Genomic DNA, 23,300 nt, shown 5'->3' with positions numbered 1-23,300 from the left:
ACCAAGCTACTTGCCTATTGTCCTGTAGCCCATCTCAGCCTTGTGTGGGTCTAGAATTTTGTTCCTGGTGTCCTTAGACAGCTTTTTGGTCTTTGCCATGGTGGAGAGGTTGGAGTGTGATTGAGTGTAAAGACAAATTACTTTTATACAGGTAACTAGTTCAAAAAGGCTTCTTAAAGAAAGAAAAAAAGAAAAAAATCCACCATCTGTGAGAGCTAGAATTCTTGCTGGTTGGTAGGTGATCAGCTGTTTATTTCATGCAATAACATGCATATTAATTTAAAAGTCATACATTGGGATTTTTTTTTTTTAATGTCTGTGTCACAGTTGAAGTGTACCTATGATTAAAAATAGACTACTCCAAAATCGACAGTGTATCAAATACTTATTTTCCCCCACTGTAAGTAGAGACCTCATGGCTGTAGGGCTACCAAAGGCTTGAGTCAATGCACACAGGCCTGAGTGTGTACAGAACTTAGTAGTCAGGGGAGGGAGTAAGGGCTGATTGCAATGCTCACTGAAGCATATATCAGGAGACAAGTGTGTTCATGGGGCCACTTGGAATACTCCTATTCGTTAGAATATGCTGAGAACAAGTTTTGGGCTAAGAGCGAATCTCGTTTGAAAGTACTTGGTCTATAAATTCTAAATAGGACTAGTCCCAAAAGGCGAGCAGCCCATAGGGATCAGTCTCCAGCTAACATCCAGTAGGATATGGGGAGATTGGGCAGGACAGGTCCACTTGTGCACACCTTTTGGGGCTAGTCCTATTCCTTACAATATGCAGAAAAAGTATTTTCAAAAAGATAAGAATTACAATATACTGTGAACTTTGCCCAAACAATATTTTGCCTGAAATCTCCACAAAAAAAAAAAAAAGTGATTTTTCAGTCCTGGATTTCCAGTTCAATTTAAAGCGTCACACAATACATATACTCCAATAATAAATGAAAGACTGAAGAGATCTGATTACATTTTCTTCCTTTTAATTTAAAAAAAGTAACATTGATCATCACAGCGTCTCGAGTCAGAAAAAGTTAATCCATCCGTGCCTTCAGTGTCCGGGTGGTGATTTTATCCTTTTCTCTGCAAAGACAAGTATTTACAGTCTTACTTCTGTGTTCCAACCTCATGCAGATCACAAGAATGGTATCGGCAAAATACAAAGCCCTGATGACAGCTGCTGCTGACCAATTAATCTAGTTTGCCATCTGCCACTTCTTTACTGCAGCCATGATTATGGTTACTCTACAAATTATTTAATGCAGAGAATTACAAGCTGCTTAGAGGGAAATCAACCTACGTTTACAGTTCGTAATCCGGACATGTGAAGTCCTCGTGTAACCACAATTACTTCTTCCACATGGAAAATTAGCTTGGACGATAGGTCACAGCAGCTGCAGACCCCATAGAATTCAGGGTAGGATGGCAGCACATGAATACCTTGTGTGTATGGTTCACTTAGTCCCCATCAATTCGACTAATTGTCTGTGGTTAAGTTGTGACTATGCATACAGTATTAGATCTCGCAGACCTGATGAGGCTGATGTCAGTGCTATGAGAAGCCATGTCAGAACTGCTGAATAATAAATACTGAGTAAAATAAGAATTTGATAAGGTCAGCTATAGAAAAAAAAATAGCTTGTTCAAGTATACCCAGTTTCTCTTCAGCTTTGTGCTGAACAGCAGCAAAGAGACACTGAGAAGCTGTCAATCAGGCTGGGTGGCTGGAGAAGGTTTAACCCCTTAACAACCAGGGGCAGTAAAGTTACGTCATAGTGTTAATCCCCACCTGCTGCTGCCGGCGGGGATCCACATACGTCAGCTGATCTATACAACTGACATGTGTGCCTAGAAGGTACGAGTGGAATCACTATCCACCTGTAACTGTTAACACCTTAAAATGGTGCTGTCAAGATGTAACCGTGCCATATTAACGGCGATCGTTGTAGATCTGTACTCACAGGCAGATACCAGAAGTCACGTGACGTGGTTGTCATGGTAGCACAGGGTCATGTGATGGCTCCTGTAGCTCACATGACTAAAGGTCCTGTAAGAAGCAGCAGAGTACTGCAGGTTACAGTAAATGATCATTTCTCCCAGTCTGAGCGATGCTGCTCTGATCGAGAGAAATGAATGAGCAATCAGACTTCTGATCCATATAGCCTCCTAGGAGTACTATTAAAATTAAAGTTTTGAAAAATTAAAAAAAACAAAAAAACAAAACAACTCAGGGCTCATGCGCACGTAACTGCTGAATATTCTGCAGTGATTTGACAACACATGTGCGCTTCAAATCGCTGCAGAAACACTGCATAATGTATGCAGTTTTTTGTATATATATAAAAAAAAAAAAAAGCCGTTTTCATGCACTCGGGATGCTGCCCCCACCATAGACAGAGTGGGAGCTGCATCCAGAACGCACAAATAATTGACATGCTGCTTTTATGAACGCACGGATTTGGGTCAAAATTTTAGCACCCAAATTGCTGCGTTCATAAAAGCAACGGGTGCACGTCTCGTGCACAATCTACATAGACTGTGCAGGGGACGCAGGACGCATGCATTTACGCTGCAGTGTAATACGCAGCGTAAATGCATGCAATTACGCAACGTGCGCACGAGCCCTAAAAGTTCAAATCACCTCCCTTTCGCCCCACTGAAAATTAAAGGGTTAAAAAAAGTAAAAACAAAATTACACACATTTGGTATCGCTGCATTCAGAAATACCCGATCAAAATATAAAATCAAGTAATCTGATCAGTAAACTATGTAGCAGCAAAAAAATTTCAAATGCCAAAATTAAGTTGTTTGTTCGCCGCATATTTTGCGCAAAATGCAATTACAGGCGATCAAAGCGTAGCATCTGCGCAAAAATGGCACAATTAACAGCCCGAGATGCAAAAATTAAGCAGTCACTGGTTCATAGTTCCCGAAAAATGAGAACTCTACGGGTTGCGGAAAATGGTGCAAAACGTACGCCACTTTTTTTTGAACAAACTTCTGGGGTTTATTTTAACGCCTTAGATAAAAGTAAACCTATACATGTTTGGTGTCTACAAGCTCGCACCAACCTCAGGTATCCCAACAACACATCAGTGTTACCATATATTGAACACGGTGAATAAATTAACCCGAAAAACAATCATGCAATCACACTTTATTGGCAATTATTCTGTATTTGGAATTTTTTTGCAGTTTTCCAGTGCACTATATGGTAAAATGCATGGATTCATTTAATAGTACAGCTCGTTCTGCGAAAAACAAGCCCTCACATGATCAGATTGACTGAAAAATATTAAAATGACGTCTCTCTGAAGAATGGCGGAAAAAAAAAAAAAAAAAAAAAAAAAAAAAAAAAAAAATCGGCCTGTCGTGAAGTGGTTAAAGAGAACCAACCAGCAGGAGTTTTATATATAAAGTAAAGCCAGTGCTATACTGGTGCTAGGATGCTAAATGTAAGTATACCTTTGTTCAGAGATTGGATGTTCTATTATAGAAATATGTGCAAGTAAAGTTCCAGCAATGCACTGCTGCCTGGTTAACAGATGCAACACCGGTGGGATTATATGGGTTGGATTTTGCTATCTATTCCCACCCCCATCTGGTAGATGCTAGACTGTATGGGCTCCTTCCAGGTATGAGTCATGTGATTGGGCAGTATTTCTAACAGCCCTTACAGTCTAGCATCTACCAAGGCCAGGGAGACAAGACTGGAATACCCGACCCACATATTCCTGCCCCTATTGCACCTATCAATCAAATAGCAGTGCTTTGCTAGAACTTTACTTGCACATATTTCTGAAATGAAACATCCAATGTCTGAAACGAATGTATGCTTAGATTCAGCATCCTAGCGCCAGTACAGCACTGGCTCTACTTCATGTCTGAAAAACCTGATGGTTAAATTGACAGGATTGGACAGATACTTTGTAAAGCCACAACAAAGTAAGTATACCAGTCTCATCAGGTCTAAGAGGTAAGTATGCATTTTAACTCCTTCACCACCTTGTGATTTTCCGTTTTTTGTTGTTTGTTTTTCCTCCGTTTCTTCAAAGCACCATAACTTTTTTTTATTTTTCCGTCAATATTGCCATACGAGGGCGTTTTTTGTGGGAGGAGTTGTACTTTTGGACGGACATTAGTCATTCTGCCATATATTGTACTAAAACAGGAAAAAAAAATCCAAATGCAGTGAAATTGCAGAAAAAAAAAGTGCAATTGCATGATTTTTTTTTTTTTTTTTTTTTTTTTTTACACCGTGTTCATTATACTGTAAAAGTCCACTGGCATTATGATTCCCCAGGTCTGTACTAGTTCGCAGATACCAGTGGTGAAAAGAAAAAAAAAAAAAAAAAAAAAATTTTTTTTTTCCCCCCAAAAGAAGGGAATTTTGTTTACTTACCGTAAATTCCTTTTCTTCTAGCTCCAATTGGGAGACCCAGACAGAGGGTGTATAGCTACTGCCTCTGGAGGCCGCACAAAGAACTACACTTAAAAGTGTAAGGCCCCTCCCCTTCTGGCTATACACCCTCCCGTAGGAGTACGGATTCCTCAGTTTTAGTACCAAAGCAAGAAGGAGGAAAGCCAATAACAGTTTCAAAAACAAATTCAATCCGATAACAAGATCGGAGAACTTAAGAAACAACATGAACAACATGTGCACCCGAAAAACGAAACCCTAAGAACAAATAGGGCGGGTGCTGGGTCTCCCAATTGGAGCTAGAAGAAAAGGAATTTACGGTAAGTAAACAAAATTCCCTTCTTTTTCGCTCCTAATTGGGAGACCCAGACAGTGGGACGTCCAAAAGCAGTCCCTGGGTGGGTAAAAAGATACCACATGAACGGGCTGTCAGACAGCCTCTTCCTACAGGTGGGCCACCGCCGCCTGAAGGACCTGTCTACCTAGGCTGGCATCTGCCGAAGCGTAGGTATGCACTTGATAGTGTTTGGTAAACGTGTGCAGACTCGACCAGGTAGCCGCCTGGCACACTTGCTGAGCCGTAGCCTGATGCCGCAATGCCCAGGACGCACCCACGGCTCTGGTAGAATGGGCCTTCAGTCCAGATGGAATCGGAAGCCCAGCAGAACGGTATGTGTGAAGAATTGGTTCCTTGATCCACCGCGCCAGGGTGGATTTGGAAGCTTGCGATCCCTTATGCTGACCAGCGCCTAGGACAAAGAGCGCATCAGAACGGCGTAGAGACGCCGTGCGAGAAATGTAAATCCTGAGTGCTCTCACCAGGTCCAACAGATGTAAACCCTTTTCAAATTGGTGAACTGGATGCGGACACAAAGATGGCAAAGTGATATCCTGATTGAGATGAAAGGAAGAAACCACCTTGGGAGAAAACTCTGGAATTGGACGCAGTACTACCTTGTCTTGGTGAAACACCAGGAAGGGAGATTTGCAAGATAACGCCGCTAGCTCGGACACTCTTCGAAGAGACGTGACCGCCACAAGAAAAACTACCTTTTGTGAAAGCAGAGAAAGGGAAACCTCTTTCAAAGGCTCGAAAGGCGGCTTCTGGAGAGCAATGAGAACCTTGTTCAGATCCCAGGGTTCCAATGGCCGTCTGTAAGGAGGAACGATATGACGAACTCCTTGGAGAAACGTGCGTACTTTAGAAAGCCGTGCCAAGCGCTTCTGAAAGAATACGGATAGCGCGGAGACTTGACCCTTAAGAGAGCTAAGCGACAAACCTTTTTCCAACCCAGACTGCAGGAAGGAAAGAAAAATTGGCAATGCAAATGGCCAGGGAGAAAACCCTTGAGCCAAGCACCACGCTAAGAATATCTTCCACGTCCTGTGATAGATCTTAGCTGAGGATGGTTTTCTAGCCTGTCTCATTGTGGCAACAACTTCATGAGATAAACCTGAGGCCGCTAGGATCCAGGACTCAATGGCCACACAGTCAGGTTCAGGGCCGCAGAATTCAGATGGAAAAACGGCCCTTGAGACAGCAAATCTGGACGGTCTGGTAGTGTCCACGGTTGGCCTACCGTGAGATGCCACAGATCCGGGTACCAAGACCTTCTTGGCCAATCTGGAGCGACGAGTATGGCTCGATGGCAGTCGGACCTGATTTTCCGGAGAACTCTGGGTAACAATGCTAGAGGTGGGAACACATAGGGGAGTCGGAATTGCGACCAATCCTGAACCAAGGCGTCTGCCGCCAGTGCTCGGTGATCGTGAGACCGTGCCATGAAAACTGGGACCTTGTTGTTGTGCCGTGACGCCATCAGATCGACGTCCGGCGTCCCCCAGCGGCAACAGATCTGCTGAAACACGTCCGGGTGAAGGGACCATTCTCCTGCGTCCATGCCCTGGCGACTGAGAAAGTCTGCTTCCCAGTTTTCCACGCCTGGGATGTGAACTGCGGATATGGTGGACACTCTGCTTTCCACCCACGTCAAAATCCGCTGGACTTCTTGAAAAGCTTGGCGACTGCGTGTTCCCCCTTGGTGGTTGATGTACGCCACCGCCGTGGAATTGTCCGACTGAATCCGAATCTGCTTGCCTTCCAGCCATTGTTGGAAGGCTCGCAGGGCAAGATAGATTGCTCTGATTTCCAGAACATTGATCTGCAGGGTGGACTCTTCCTGAGTCCACGTCCCCTGAGCCCTGTGGTGGAGAAACACCGCTCCCCACCCTGATAGGCTCGCATCCGTCGTGACCACTGCCCAGGACGGGGGAAGGAACGACTTTCCCTGTGACAATGAGGTGGGGAGAAGCCACCAACGCAGAGAGTCCTTGGCAGTCTGAGAGAGGGAGACAGTCCTGTCGAGGGACGTCGATTTCCCATCCCATTGGCGTAGAATGTCCCATTGTAGAGGGCGCAGATGAAACTGCGCGAACGGGACTGCCTCCATTGCTGCTACCATCTTTCCTAGGAAATGCATGAGGCGCCTCAGTGAGTGCGACTGGCTCTGAAGGAGAGATTGCACTCCAGTCCGTAGCGAGCACTGCTTGTCCAGTGGAAGCTTCACTATCGCTGAGAGAGTATGGAACTCCATGCCAAGATAAGTCAGAGATTGGGTCGGGGTTAGATGAGACTTTGGAAAGTTGATAATCCACCCGAAACTCTGGAGAGTGTCTAGTGCCACCTTCAGACTGTGCTGGCATGCCTCTTGAGAGGGTGCCTTTATAAGCAGGTCGTCTAGATACGGGATGACCGAGTGACCCTGCGAGTGCAGAACAGCTACTACTGCTGCCATGACTTTGGTGAAGACCCGGGGGGCTGTTGCCAGACCGAAAGGTAACGCTACGAACTGCAGGTGTTCGTCGTGTATGACGAAGCGTAGGAAACGCTGATGCTCTGGTGCAATCGGCACGTGGAGATACGCATCTTTGATATCTATTGATGCTAGAAAATCTCCTTGAGACATTGAGGCTATGACGGAGCGTAGGGATTCCATCCGGAACCTCCTGACTTTTACGTGTCTGTTGAGCAACTTTAGATCCAGGACGGGTCGATACGATCCGTCCTTTTTTGGGACCACAAACAGATTGGAGTAAAAACCGTGACCTTGTTCCTGAAGAGGGACGGAGGTCACCACTCCTTCCGCCTTTAGAGCGGCCACCGCCTGCAACAGAGCATCGGCTCGGTCTGGTGGTGGAGAAGTTCTGAAGAAACGAGTTGGCGGACGAGAACTGAACTCTATCCTGTACCCGTGAGACAGAATATCCCTCACCCAACGGTCTTTGACGCGTGACAGCCAAATGTCGCCAAAGTGGGAAAGCCTCCCACCGACCGCGGGTGTGGGAATCGGAGACTGCAAGTCAGGAGGACGCCGTCTTGGCAACGGTTCCTCCGGCTGTCCTTTTTGGGCGTGACTGAGACCTCCAAGAATCTGAGCGTCTCTGGTCTTTTTGAGTCTTTTTTGACGAGGCGAATTGGGACCTGCCCGGTCCTCGAAAGGACCGATAACCAGACTGACCCTTCCTCTGTTGGGGTTTGTTTTGTCTGTGTTGCGGTAAGGATGAGTCCTTACCCTTGGAGTGTTTGATGATTTCATCCAAACGCTCTCCAAACAATCGGTCACGAGAAAAAGGCAAATTGGTTAAGCACTTCTTGGAATGAGAATCTGCTTTCCAATGTCTCAACCACAGGGCCCTACGCAAAACAACGGAGTTGGCTGACGCCACTGCCGTGCGGCTTGTAGCGTCAAGAACAGCATTAATCGCGTACGACGCGAATGCCGCCATTTGCGAGGTCAATGGTGCTACCTGCGGGGCAAATGCACGTGTGACTGAGTCGACTTGCGCAAGCCCGGCTGAGATAGCTTGGAGTGCCCATACGGCCGCAAAAGATGGCGCTAACGACGCTCCAATCGCTTCATAGATGGATTTCAGCCAGAGCTCCATCTGCCTGTCAGTGGCATCTTTAAGTGCCGCTCCATCTTCAACTGCAACCAAGGATCTAGCTGCAAGCCTGGAAATTGGAGGATCCACTTTTGGACACTGGGTCCAACCCTTGACCACCTCAGGGGGAAAAGGATAGCGTGTATCTTTAAGCCGTTTAGAAAAACGCCTTTCAGGATAAGCGTGGGGTTTCTGGATTGCGTCTCTAAAGTCAGCGTGGTCCAGAAAAGTGCTTAATGTACGCTTAGGGTATCTGAAATGGATTCTCTCGTGCTGCGAAGCTGACTCCTCTACAAGAGGAGCTGGTGGGGAAATATTTAACATCTTATTGATGTTAAATATAAGATCATTAACTATGGCGTCGCCATCTGGTGTATCTAGATTGAGAGCGGTCCCAGGATCAGAATCCTGATCAGTTACGTCCGCCTCATCACCCATAGATTCATCTCGCTGGGATCCTGACCATTGAGATGAATGTGAAGGCCCGTCATAGCGAGCCCGCTTAGGCTGCCCGGGGCCATCGTCCGAGTCAGAGTCTTCACCCTGAGGTGTATGTGCCCGTCCCGGAGCTTGGAGGTAATTCAGCTGAGGGGGACCAGGGGGCAATGATTGCACAGTGTCCGTGGCCTGAAGTACAGGCCTAGCTCGCAATGTGTCAAGAATTTGTGACATAGTGAGAGACATTCTGTCAGCAAAAGCTGCAAACTCAGTTCCTGTCACCTGGACAGCATTCACAGGTGGTACACCCTGGGTCACGTCCAGCAGAGGTCCCGACTGTGCAAGCGCCGCAGGGGCCGAGCACTGCACACAATGGGGGTCCGTGGAGCCTGCCGGTAGAAAAGTCCCACATGCGGTGCAGGAAGCATATAATGTCTGTGCCTTGGCACCCTTGCGTTTTACGGACGACATGCTGCTGGCTCTCTGCAATGTGAGAGAGTCTATAGCCAAAGGGCGACCAGCGCTATGCAATACAAAGTATTTGTAGAAACAAAATACTAAGAATACTACTGGCACAAGAGGGGGTGAGCCCTGAGGGCTGCTTACCGCCCGCTGAATAGCGGGTAAGAGGCGCAGAATTCCTTGTCTGGGTCTCCCCGGCTCCCCTCTGCAGCTCAGCGTGTCAGCAGGAATGGCTGCCGGCGTCTGTGGAGAGGGGCGGTCCGTGGGAGTTCCTAAACAAAAGTGCGGGAAACAGTGTCCCCTCTGTGCCGATTGTGAGGGCTGGAGTATGTAAAAACGACTCCAGCCCTCGGCGCTGATGCACTGACCAGCGTCCCGCCCCTCTCCTGACTGGCAGGTCTGGGGGCGGGAACGAACGGAAGCAGGCCGCAAAAGCCGGGGACTCGAGTTATCAGCGCGGCCGCCGTAAAAGCGCGGCCCGCGCTGAAGTCCCCGGCGCACCACAAGTGCCAGCCGCGCCGCAGTCCCAGCGGCCGGCGCGACCGATTCCCAGAAGTGTGCCTGCTTCAGCGAAGCTGAATGAGGCCATGGCACAAGCGCCGCAGCGCTGATGTCCCCGGCGCACTACAACACCCAGCATGCTGCGGTGTGAGCGCCAAATGCACGGGGACACAGAGTACCTTGAGGAAGCAGGGCCATGTCCCTGATGTACTCCGCTCCATCCAGCATCTTCTCCAGGGGCTGTAGATGGAGCACGGTCTCAGTGCCTGGAGACCAGTAAATCCCACTTCACCCAGAGCCCTGTAAAAAGGGATGGGGAAGGAATCAGCATGTGGGCTCCTGCCGCCGTACCCGCAATGGGTACCTCAACCTTACAAACACCTCCGACATACAGTGGGGTGAGAAGGGAGCATGCTGGGAGCCCTGTATGGGCCCTCTTTTCTTCCATCCGACATAGTCAGCAGCTGCTGCTGACTAAAAACAATGGAGCTATGCGTGCGTGTCTGACCTCCTGCGCACAAAGCTAAAACTGAGGAATCCGTACTCCTACGGGAGGGTGTATAGCCAGAAGGGGAGGGGCCTTACACTTTTAAGTGTAGTTCTTTGTGCGGCCTCCAGAGGCAGTAGCTATACACCCTCTGTCTGGGTCTCCCAATTAGGAGCGAAAAAGAAAATTGAATTGCGCTTTAGTCACTATTCTCAGATCCGTATCGTTCTCATTTTTCGGGTTCTAGGGCTCAGTGATTGATTATCTTTTGCAACTTCAGCTGACATTTTTAATCGTAGATACAATGTTTTGATCACCTATTGCAATTTAATTCATTGTCGCGGTGAACAAAAAATCCTGTAATTCTGGCGTTTGGAATTTTTTTCTCACTACGCCATTTACATCAGATTAACTGATTTTATACTTTGATAGATTGGTATTGCCATATTCAGAAATGCCCAGAGGTGTATTTTTTTAATTGTTTTCTTTACAATGGGGCAAAAGAGGGGTGATTTGAACTTTTAGGTTGTTTATATTTTTCATTCTTTATATATTTTTTTTTTTTTTTAAAACAACATTTTTTATTAATTTTACTAGTCCTCCTAGGGGACTTTTAAGACTGCACTATCCGATCGCTTGTGATGATCAGAGTGATGCTTCAGCTTCGCTCTTATCAGCAGACATGCTGTGTTCTTGTGAGTGCCGGCGCTCTGCTGGCATTCAAAGGAAACATGTCATGGCAGCGACAGAGGTCATCTAACTCCACGCTACCAAGACAACCCATTGGAGTCACGGGGCTGTCGATGGCAGTGGGGAACAGTGCGATCCCTGTTGAAGCATGTTAGATTGGACTGTCAGATTTTCACAGCGCGATCTAAGGAGTTAACAGGCGCAGTTGGATTGGAGATCCACACGTGCCTGTTAGCCGCACGTCTGCTGATCAGATCAGCAGACTTGTGCGGGGACGACCATGACCTAGGACGCATACATATGTCCTAGATCGTGAAGGGGTTAAACTGGGTGATAGACTTACTTTAACATTACATAATGTAATCTGACATTCTCTTCACAGTAAAGGAGTACTTACATGATGTGCACAACAACACCCATTCCTGAAATTGCATCTCTGTCCACAGCATTCAGCATGGCCTGGGAAATGGTTTCAAACAAGTCTTCAGGTTGCTTTATGGGGATAAAAAAAAATAAAATAAAAAAAAAAAAAGGAACAAGAGGTTACACTGAAATGAGTAAGATACATCCTTAAACCCTTCCTGTCTGAGTACATTTTCATATTTCACCTCCCCTTTTTTCTAAGAGCAATTACATTTTTTTTTTTCTTCAATCCGTGGGCTACTTTTTTTTTTATTTCAGCAGGACATGCAGCAATAGATATGGATCACATGCCAAGTAGTTAGTTATCTATGTAAGCAAAAATAAAATGGTCCAGTATAAGAAAAAAAAAAAAAAAAAAACAGAACAAAAAGGATCCAATTTTTTTTACATTTTTTTAAAACATTAAAGTTTATAAGAAATAGATCATAATGGATGGTCCTTCGCTAATAGATCAGTTGTGTTTTTTGACCAATGTGCATGTACAGAACGCTGGAGGTGATCAGAGACACGGCAAGTAAAAAGAGAATTTTGTTTACTTACCGTAAATTCTTTTTCTTATAGTTCCGTATTGGGAGACCCAGACCATGGGTGTATAGCTTCTGCCTCCGGAGGACACACAAAGTACTACACTCAAAAGTGTAGCTCCTCCCTCTGAGCCTATACACCCCCTGGAGAACCAGATCTAACTAGTTTAGTGCAAAAGCTGAAGGAGAATAGCCACCCACAAGTAAAAACAGAGCCAGAACAACCGGAGTCTCTGTCTACAACAACAGCCGGTGATAACACGCGGAACAAGAAATTGCCAACAGGCAAAAGGGAGGGAGCTGGGTCTCCCATTACGGAACTATAAGAAAAAGAATTTACGGTAAGTAAACAAAATTCTCTTTTTCTTTATCGTTCCTATGGGAGACCCAGACATTGGGACGTCTCAAAGCAGTCCATGGGTGGGAATAAACAGAAAAATTGAGAAGTGGGCGGGGCCTAACTTCACAAGTGGGCGACAGCCGCCTGAAGGATGCGTCTGCCCAAGCTCGCATCTGCCGAAGCATGAGCATGCACTTGGTAGTGCTTTGAAAAGGTATGCAGGCTAGTCCAAGTGGCAGCCTGACAGACTTGCTGAGCTGTAGCCTGGTGCCTGAAAGCCCAAGAGGCACCGACAGCTCTGGTCGAGTGTGCCTTGATCCCCGGCGGGGGAGGCACCTGAGAACACAGGTAGGCCTCCGAAATGGTGGACCTGATCCAACGGGCTAAGGTCGGCTTAAAAGCAGAGGCCCTTACGCCGACCTGTGGTTAGCACAAAAAGAGAGGTGCACCGCCTAATAGCAGCGGTGCGAGACCCATAGATCCGGAGCGCCCGCACCAGATCCAGAGTATGCAACGCTTTTTCAAAGCGATGAACAGGAGCCGGACAAAAGGAAGGAAGGGTAATGTCCTGGTTAAGGTGGAAAGGAGAAACCACCTTAGGGAGAAAGTCCGGAGTCGGACGGAGAACCACCTTGTCTTGATGAAAAACCAAAAAAGGTGACTCCGAAGAGAGCGCAGCCAAATCAGAGACTCTCCTGAGGGAAGTTATGGCTACTAGAAAGACCACTTTCTGTGAAAGACGAAACAAAGAAACCTCCCTGAGAGGTTCAAAGGGGGGTTTCTGCAAAGCAGTGAGAACCAAATTGAGGTCCCAGGGATCCAAGGGCCGCCGGTAAGGCAGAATGATGTGAGACGCACCTTGCATGAAGGTGAGGACCTGAGCCAGCCGGGCGATACGCCGCTGGAACAGCACTGACAGAGCCGAGACTTGTCCCTTGAGAGAGTTGAGGGACAATCCCAGCTGCAGACCGGACTGTAGAAAAGACAGAAGGGTCGGCAAGGAAAAAGGCCAAGGAGAATGGCCGGAAGAGCGACACCAGGACAGGAAAATCTTCCAAGTCCTGTGATAGATCTTGGCAGAGGAGGACTTACGGGCCCGAGTCATCGTGGAGATGACTTCAGGTGGGATACCAGAAGCCGTCAAGATCCAGGACTCAAGAGCCACGCCGTCAATCTGAGAGCCGCAGAATTCTGCGGAGAAACGGACCTTGTGAGAGAAGGTCTGGACGGTCCGGAAGATGCCACGGCACCTCTACGGACAGATGGAGCAGGTCTTGGTACCAAGCTCGCCTGGGCCAGTCCGGAGCAATGAGAATGACTCGACGGCCCTCCATTCTGATCTTGCGCAGAACTCTGGGCAAGAGAGCTAGAGGGGGAAACACGTAGGACAGACGAAACTGGGACCAGTCTTGAACCAGAGCGTCCGCGGCGAAGGCCTGGGGATCGTGGGAGCGAGCCACGTAAACCGGAACCTTGTTGTTGTGATGGGATGCCATTAGGTCCACGTCCGGAGTGCCCCACTTGCGGCAGATTGACTGAAATACTGCCGGATGCAGGGACCACTCGCCACTGTCCACGGTTTGACGGCTGAGATAATCTGCTTCCCAGTTTTCCACGCCTGGGATGTGGACTGCGGATATGGTGGACTTGGAGTCCTCCGTCCATTGAAGGATGCGTTGTACCTCCAACATTGCTGCGTGTCCCGCCTTGGTGATTGATGTAGGCAACTGCTGTCGCGTTGTCTGACTGGACTCGAATGTGCTTGCCCGCCAACAGGTGGTGAAAGGCTAGGAGAGCTAGAAGCACAGCTCTGGTTTCCAGCACATTGATCGAGAGGGCTGACTCGGACGGAGTCCAAGTGCCCTGCGCTCGGTGGTGGAGACATACTGCTCCCCAGCCGGACAGACTGGCATCCGTGGTGAGAACCACCCAGGACGGGGTCAGGAAGGAACTGGGCAAAGGGAACAGCCTCTATTGACGCCACCATCTGACCCAGCACCTGCATCAGGTGCCTGATGGAATAACGGCGGGACCTCAGCAGAGCGCGGACCGCCAGTTGGAGGGACTGCTGTTTGACTAAGGGCAACTTCACAAGTGCCGGCAGAGTCTCGAACTGCATCCCTAGGTACGTGAGACTCTGGGTCGGAGTCAGAGAGGATTTGGGAAGATTGACAATCCACCCGAATTGGGCTAGAGTGGCAAGAGTGAGCGAGACACTCCGCTGACAGTCTGCACTGGATGAAGCCTTGATTAGAAGGTCATCCAGGTAAGTCCGGTTTCACACATCCGGCTTTTCGCCGGTTTGCCGGATGCGGCGCTCTCCCATACAGTGACTACAGTACAGTGACAGCGCAACAAGCGCCGGTCACATGCTGTCATGTGACCGGCGCATGTGACCCGGAAGTTACAGCGCTGTCACTGTACGGTATTGTCTGTACGGGAGAGCACCGGATCCGGCGAAAAGCCGGATGTGTGAAACCACCCTAAGGAATCACTACCAACCCCTGTAGGTGCAGAACCGCAACCACTGCGGCCATGACCTTGGTGAATACTCGAGGGGCCGTGGCTAACCCGAAGGGGAGAGCCACGAATTGGAAATGTTCCTCTCCGATTGCAAAACGTAGCCAACGCTGGTGTGAAACTGCAATTGGCACATGCAGATAGACATCTCTGATGTTGATGGATGCCAGGAAATCTCCTTGGGTCATTGAGGCAATGACTGATCGCAGAGACTCCATGCGAAAATGCCGCACCTGAACATGCTTGTTGAGAAGCTTGAGATCCAGGATGGGCCGGAAGGAACCGTCCTTTTTGGGGACTAGGAAGAGATTTGAGTAGAAACCTCTGAACCGTTCCCGGGCGGGAACCGTTACAATTACTCCGTTGGCCTGCAAGGATGCCACGGCCTGAGAGAAGGCGGCGGCCTTGGAGCAGGGGGGAGTTGACAGAAAAAATCTGTTTGGCGGGCTGGAAGAGAATTCTATCCTGTAGCCGTGGGAGATGATATCCCGCACCCACTGATCGGAGACGTGTTGAAACCACACGTCGCCAAAGTGGGAGAGCCTGCCACCAACTAAGGACGTTGCTGGCGCGGACAGACAGTCAAGAGGAGGCTGCCTTAGTGGCAGCAGCACCTGCGGTCTTCTGTGGACGCGCTTTTGTGCGCCAGCTGGATTTTTGGTCCTTGGCAGTGTTAGTGGACGAGGCCGAGGGCTTAGAGGACGACCAGTTGGAGGAACGAAAGGAACGAAACCTCGACCGATTCCTACCCTGGACAGGTTTCTTGGTTTTGGTTTGTGGCATGGAAGTACTCTTCCCGCCAGTAGCTTCCTTAATAATTTCATCCAGCTGTTCTCCGAACAGCCCGGACCCAGCAAAAGGGAGCCCCGCAAGGTATTTCTTAGAAGAAGCATCTGCCTTCCACTCTCGAAGCCACAAGATCCTGCGGATAGCGAGGGAATTAGCCGAAGCCACCGCAGTGCGGTGAGAAGCCTCCAGCATAGCAGACATGGCATAGGATGAAAAAGCCGAAGCTTGGGAAGTTAGGGCAACCATCTCAGGCATAGATTCCTTAGTGAGGGAATGCATCTCCTCTAGGGAAGCAGAGATGGCTTTGAGAGCCCACACTGCTGCAAAAGTCGGGGCGAACGAGGCCCCTGCCACCTCATATACGGATTTGGCCAGGTCAACCTGGCGGTCAGTGGAATCCTTAAGCGAGGTGCCATCAACCACTGATACAACGGTCCGGGCTGAGAGTCTAGACACCGGGGGGGGGGGGGGGTCTACCTTTGGCGAATGAGCCCACTCCTTGACCACCTCAGGTGGAAAGGGAAAACGGTCATCAGAACCACGCTTAGGGAAGCGTTTGTCAGGGCAGGCCCTGGGCTTGGTCACAGCGGCCTGAAAACTGGAGTGGTTAAAGAACACACTCTTTGTCCTCTTAGGCGAGGTAAACTGGTGCTTTTCTGCCAGAGAGGGTTGCTCCTCTGATACTGGCGGATTGAGATCCAGTACAGAATTAATGGACGCAATCAAATCACTAACATCTGAGTCATTATCGGACAGACCAATGGGGCACATGGAGGCAGTCTCCGAGCCCCCAGTAAAGGCATTCCCCTCATCCTGCGAGTCAGCTTCTGAAACCGAGCCGTGGGACGAAGGAGAGGGAGCCCTGCGTCTCTTTTAGAAGGACGGGGCCTGGGACCAGATGATGAATCCTCTGTGAGCTCCGGTCCTGAGAGAGACCTAGCAGCAGAGGCACCCTGTGAAGGGGGCTGATGCATGCTCAGCAAAGTCCTGGACAGATGTCTCATGGAGTCAGCAAAAGACTGGGAGATAGACCTGGTTAAGGATTCTACCCAAGCCGGGGGTTCAGCCACAGGAGCCGGAGCAGCCTGAGAGACCCCTGGGGGTGCGATTTCAGGCTGAGGCAACGTCAGGTTAGAGCAGGCATCACAATGTGGATAGGTGCTCGGTTTCGGCAGTAGGAGCCTACATGCAGTGCATACTGAAAACAGCTTTGGAGCCTTGCTCCTCGTGTGTGACATGCTGCTGGAGTGAGGGCTCTGCCAGAATGACCCCCAGAGAGTATATACAGAAGGTCCACAACCAGAGGTTGTGGCTTACCAGACCGCTGGAGCGGTTTGTGTGCCCTCCAGATCCCGAAGCCCGGACTCCCAAGCACCTAAGCAGGGATGCTGCAGACCAGTGGTGATCGCAGGGAAAACCGCTGAGAAAATGGCCACCGGAGTGAAGAGAGGGGGCGGGACTCACTCTGAGAGCGGGATCTGGAGGGCCAAAGAGATTCACAGGGGAGGAGACATGTACTCAGTGAGGAGTGTCTCTCCCCTTTGTAGAACGGCCGCTGGGCGGAGCCGCGCTGTCCCTCTGCATGAATGACATGCGAGGGTAGTGAAACCGAAAGTAGGCCTCCGGCGATGCCGGGGCCTAAATTTGAGCGGTGCGGCCGACGCGCAGGCACCATCGGCGCGGTTCTCAGGCGGCAGCCAGAGAACCCGCCGGAAATGTCAGAAAAATCACTCAGCACACTCTCCCACAACAATAAAGTACAAGGGACCCCCATATATAACCGTCTCAGGTACTTAGCTTGCTGAGACGCAGGGTTCCAAGTCCCTGAGGGATGAGTGCTCCGGTCCAGCAGGGTCCTGAAGGGCTGCGGATGGAGACCGGTCTCATGCCAAGCATGGAGAACCGTGCTGGCTCCCACTTCAAGCCAGAGCCCCGGAGGGATGGTGAAGGAGCACGGCATGTAAGGCTCCAGCCTTGGAATCAACCTTAACAGCACCGCTGACACAGTGGGGTGAGAAGGGACATGCCGGGGGTCCAGGCTTGGACCCGCTTTTCTTCAAAATCTTTCCAAAAAATGAAAAATCAGATGAGGAGAATGCATGTGTGGATGTATGCCTCCTGACACAAAGCGATAAACTGGTTAGATCTGGTTCTCCAGGGGGTGTATAGGCTCAGAGGGAGGAGCTACACTTTTGAGTGTAGTACTTTGTGTGTCCTCCGGAGGCAGAAGCTATACACCCAATGGCTGGGTCTCCAATAGGAACGATAAAGAAAAATGGATTTGATGCAATGAGAACAGATGTAAAACAGAAGCTAAATTGTGCATTTTAAGAAATTATTTTTTTTTAAAACTCAGATATATTTCTTGTAGAAATACTGGCACTCTAGTAGACTAATGGCAACTGGATATGTGAGGAAAACCCTACTACTTTACCATATACTGGAGTTAACAGGGGAAAAAAAAATGAAGTGTAATAAAATGGTAAAAAAAAAAAACCAACAAAATGGCAATCCCAGCATTGTTTGTAATGGTGGAGACATGTTTACACACTGCTTGTGCACTTCCCATCCAAGCCTCCCTTTTTTTCCATGGAAATTAATAAACTTATACGCTGAATACATTCTTCAAATAACGACAGATCGCATGTACATCACTTATTGGGAAGGGGCTAAAGGAGTAGACATACCTATAAAGCCCTTAATATATGCTTATCTTTAAGCCTTAACCACTTATGTAATTAACTTTATTTTTATATTCCCCACACTTCTCTCTATCCTGCTATATCCTGTTTTTTTGTTTGGTTTTTTTTTAAAAGCTTCCTATGATGTTTTGTTGAGACGGGACATCACAGGAGGCTGCAGCTGCGCTCACTTCTCTGCAGTGTCTATCATCCATCCTGAAACAGGGTGTCATCACAGGTCAGAGCTGCGGTCCCCTACCAAACCTACTGTCACCGCTGTCTCCTTATAACATCTTCAGGCGCTGTGACTGCTAACACCGCAGTCTCCTTCCATGATTGACTCTTCATTAGGGGGTGGTGGTAGAAGCAGTGCGAGAGGCACAAGAGCCACCCCCCCAATCAGGATTTGTTTGAGGGCAGGAATAGGCAAAAGACTTTAGTGCCACCCCACAGCTTTTATTATCACCCTCAAATCATCAGGGAGCAGCGCTGGCATCCTACACATTGCTTATATCACCGACCCATGATGTCGATTTGTTTCACAGAAAAAAAAAAGAATTTTGTTTACTTACCGTAAATTCGTTTTCTTATAGTTCCGTAATGGGAGACCCAGACCATGGGTGTATAGCTTCTGCCTCCGGAGGACACACAAAGTACTACACTAAAAAGTGTAGCTCCTCCCTCCGAGCATATACACCCCCTGGATAACCAAATATAGCCAGTTTAGTGCAAAAGCTGAAGGAGAATAGCCACCCACAAGTGGAGATAGAGCCAAAACCGGAACAACCGGAGCCTCTGTCTACAACAACAGCCGGTGATAACACGCGGAACAAGAAACTGCCAACAGGCAACAGGGAGGGTGCTGGGTCTCCCATTACGGAACTATAAGAAAAAGAATTTACGGTAAGTAAACAAAATTCTCTTTTTCTTTATCGTTCCTATGGGAGACCCAGACCATGGGACGTCTCAAAGCAGTCCATGGGTGGGAATAAACAGAAAACTGAGAAGTATGCGAAACCTAACTTCACAAATGGGCGACAGCCGCCTGAAGGATGCGTCTGCCCAAGCTCGCATCTGCCGAAGCATGAGCATGCACTTGGTAGTGCTTCGAAAAGGTGTGCAGACTAGACCAAGTGGCAGCCTGACAGACCTGCTGAGCCGTAGCCTGGTGCCTGAAAGCCCAAGAGGCACCGACAGCTCTGGTCGAGTGTGCCTTGATCCCCGGCGGGGGAGGCACCTGAGTACTCTGGTAGGCATCGGATATGGCCGACCTAATCCAACGAGCCAGGGTCGGTTTAGAAGCCGAGAGGCCCTTACGCCGACCTGTGATCATCACAAAAAGAGAGGTGCACCGCCTAAGAACAGCGGTGCGTGACACATAGATCCGGAGCGCCCGCACCAGATCTAAAGTATGCAACGCTTTTTCAAAGCGATGAACAGGAGCCGGACAAAAGGAAGGCAATGAAATGTCCTGGTTAAGGTGGAAAGGAGATACCACCTTAGATAGAAAGTCCGGAGTCGGACGGAGAACCACCTTGTCTTGATGAAAAACCAAAAAAGGTGACTCCGAAGAGAGCGCAGCTAAATCAGAGACTCTCCTGAGGGAAGTTATGGCCACTAGAAAGACCACTTTCTGTGAAAGACGAAACAAAGAAACCTCCCTAAGAGGCTCAAAGGGGGGTTTCTGCAAGGCCGTGAGGACCAGATTAAGGTCCCAGGGATCCAAAGGCCGCCGGTAAGGCGGAATGATGTGAGATGCGCCCTGCATAAAGGTGCGCACCTGAGCCAGCCGGGCGATACGCCGCTGGAACAACACTGACAGAGCCGAGACCTGTCCCTTGAGGGAATTGAGGGATAGTCCTAGCTGCAGACCGGACTGTACAAAGGACAGGATGGTCGGCAAGGAAAAAGGCCAAGGGGCATGGCCGGAAGAGCGACACCAGGACAGGAAAATTCTCCAAGTCCTGTGATAAATTTTGGCCGAGGAAGACTTCCGAGCCCGAGTCATAGTGGAGATGACTTCAGGAGGAATGCCAGAAGTCGTCAAGATCCAGGACTCAAGAGCCACGCCGTCAATCTGAGAGCCGCAGAATTCTGGGGGAAAAACCGACCTTGTGAGAGAAGGTCTGGGCGGTCCGGGAGATGCCACGGCACCTCTACGGACAGATGGAGCAGGTCTGGGTACCAAGCTCGCCTGGGCCAGTCTGGAGCAATGAGGATGACCCGACGGCCCTCCATTCTGATCTTGCGCAGGACTCTGGGCAAGAGAGCTAGAAGGGGAAACACGTAAGAGACAAAACTGGGACCAATCTTGAACCAGTGCGTCCGCTGCAAAGGCCTGAGGATCGTGGGAGCGAGCCACGTAAACCGGGACCTTGTTGTTGTGCCGGGATGCCATTAGATACACTTCCGGAGTGCCCCACTTGCGGCAGATTGACTGAAACACTGCCGGATGCACAGCCCACTCGCCGCTGTCCACGGTTTGACGGCTGAGATAATCTGCCTCCCAGTTTTCTACGCCTGGGATGTGGACTGCGGATATGGTGGACTTGGAGTCCTCCGTCCACTGAAGGATGCGTTGAACCTCCAACATTGCCAGGCGGCTGCGAGTCCCGCCCTGGTGATTGATGTAGGCAACCGCTGTCGCGTTGTCTGACTGGACTCGAATGTGCTTGCCCGCCAACAGGTGGTGAAAGGCTACGAGAGCTAGGAGCACAGCTCTGATTTCCAGCACATTGATCGAGAGGGCTGATTCGGACGGAGTCCAAGTGCCCTGTGCTCGGTGGTGGAGATATACTGCTCCCCAGCCGGAAAGACTGGCATCCGTGGTGAGAATCACCCAGGACGGGGCCAGGAAGGAGCGTCCCTGAGACAGAGAGAGGGGCCGAAGCCACCACTGAAGAGAGCCCCTGGTCTGTGGCGACAGAGCCACCAACCTGTGCAAGGAAGAAGTCTGCTTGTCCCAACAGCGGAGAATGTCCAGCTGCAGAGGACGCAGAAGGAACTGGGCAAAGGGAACCGCTTCCATTGACGCCACCATCTGACCCAGCACCTGCATTAGGTGCCTGATGGAATGACGGCGGGGCCTCAGCAGAGAGCGCACCGCCAGATGGAGGGACTGCTGTTTGACTAAGGGCAGCTTGACAAGTGCCGGCAGAGTCTCGAATTGCATCCCTAGGTACGTGAGTTTCTGGGTCGGAGTCAGAGTGGACTTGGGCAGATTGACAAGCCACCCGAATTGAACAAGAGTGGCGAGAGTGAGAGAGACACTCCGCTGACAGTCTGCACTGGATGAAGCCTTGACTAGAAGGTCGTCCAGGTAAGGAATCACTGCCAACCCCTGGAGGTGCAGAACCGCAACCACTGCGGCCATGACCTTGGTGAATACTCGAGGGGCCGTGGCTAACCCGAAGGGGAGAGCCACGAATTGGAAATGTTCCTCTCCGATTGCAAAACGTAGCCAACGCTGGTGTGAAACTGCAATTGGCACATGCAGATAGGCATCTCTGATGTTGATGGATGCCAGGAAATCTCCTTGGGTCATTGAGGCAATGACTGATCGCAGAGACTCCATGCGAAAATGCCGCACCTGAACATGCTTGTTGAGAAGCTTGAGATCCAGGATGGGCCGGAAGGAACCGTCCTTTTTGGGGACTAGGAAGAGATTTGAGTAGAAACCTCTGAACCGTTCCCGGGCGGGAACCGGTACAATTACTCCGTTGGCCTGCAAGGATGCCACAGCCTGAGAGAAGGCGGCGGCCTTGGAGCAGGGGGGAGTTGACAGAAAAAATCTGTTTGGCGGGCTGGAAGAGAACTCTGTCCTGTAGCCGTGGGAGATGATATCCCGCACCCACTGATCGGAGACGTGTTGAAACCACACGTCGCCAAAGTGGGAGAGCCTGCCACCGACCAAGGACGTTGCTGGCTCGGCCAGATAGTCAAGAGGAGGCTGCCTTGGTGGCAGCAGCTCCTGCGGACTTCTGAGGACGCGGCTTCGTGCGCCAGTTGGGCTTCTGGTCCTTGGCTGAGTTAGTGGACGAGGCCGAGGGCTTAGAGGACGACCAGTCAGAGGAGCGAAAGGAACGAAACCTCGACTGGTTCCTGCCCTGGACAGGTTTCCTGGTTTTAGTCTGTGGCAAGGAAGTACTCTTCCCGCCAGTAGCTTCCTTAATAATCTCATCCAGTTGTTCACCGAACAGCCTGGACCCAGCAAATGGGAGCCCAGCAAGGTACTTCTTTGAAGAAGCGTCTGCCTTCCACTCTTGAAGCCACAAGATCCTGCGGCTAGCGAGGGAATTAGCCGAAGCCACCGTAGTGCGGTGAGAAGCCTCCAGCATGGCAGACATGGCGTAGGATGAAAAGGCTGAAGCCTGGGAAGTTAAGGCAACCATTTCAGGCATAGAGTCCCTGGTGAGGGAATGCATCTCCTCCAGAAAAGCAGAGATGGCCTTGAGAGCCCACACTGCTGCAAAAGATGGGGAGAACGAGGCCCCTGCCGCCTCATATACAGATTTGGCCAGAAGGTCAACCTGGCGGTCAGTGGGATCCTTAAGTGAGGTGCCATCAGCCACTGATACAACTTTCAGGGCTGAGAGTCTAGACACCGGAGGGTCTACCTTTGGTGAGTGAGCCCACTCCTTGACCACTTCTGGTGGAAAAGGAAAACGGTCATCAGAACCACGCTTTGGGAAGCGTTTGTCAGGACAGGCCCTGGGCTTGGTCACAGTGGCCTGAAAACTGGAGTGGTTAAAGAACACACTCCTTGTTCTCTTAGGCAAGGTAAACTGGTGCTTTTCTGCCAGAGAGGGTTGCTCCTCTGATACTGGCGGATTGAGGTCCAGTACAGAATTAATGGACGCAATCAAATCACTAACATCTGCGTCACCCTCGGTCAGATCAATGGGGCACATGGAGGTAGCGTCCGAGCCCCCAGTAAAGACGTCCTGCGAGTCAGCTCGTGAATCAGAGCCGCGGGACGAGGAAGGAGAGGGGACCCTGCGTCTCCTTTTAGGAGGACGGGGTCTGGGAGCAGATGAAGAATCCTCTGTGAGCTCTGCAGAGCGAGCCGTAGCAGCAGAGG

At 49.9% G+C, this 23,300-nt stretch overlaps 1 protein-coding gene across 2 annotated transcripts in view; it reads right to left on the bottom strand.

The window, feature by feature from the left end:
- Positions 1-969: 969 nt before the first annotated feature.
- PSMB3 (proteasome 20S subunit beta 3) overlaps positions 970-23,300 on the bottom strand; it is a 52,246-nt gene continuing 29,915 nt past the window's right edge. The window contains exons 5-6 of one of the 2 annotated variants that reach the window (XM_075350105.1): positions 11,341-11,435; positions 970-1,086 (exon numbers count right to left, since the gene is read on the bottom strand). In XM_075350105.1, coding sequence (XP_075206220.1) covers positions 1,038-1,086; positions 11,341-11,435 — 144 coding nt within the window. In that variant the 3' untranslated portion in view covers positions 970-1,037. Of the gene's footprint in view, positions 1,087-11,336; positions 11,436-23,300 lie in introns of those variants that run through there. The other variant, XM_075350106.1, reaches the window with a different exon arrangement.

Source organism: Anomaloglossus baeobatrachus, chromosome 5, assembly GCF_048569485.1.
Source record: "Anomaloglossus baeobatrachus isolate aAnoBae1 chromosome 5, aAnoBae1.hap1, whole genome shotgun sequence".
In the NCBI taxonomy this organism is placed as follows: domain Eukaryota; kingdom Metazoa; phylum Chordata; class Amphibia; order Anura; family Aromobatidae; genus Anomaloglossus; species Anomaloglossus baeobatrachus.
Note: the sequence above shows the minus strand (reverse complement) of the source record. Positions and strands in the feature narration are given on the sequence as shown.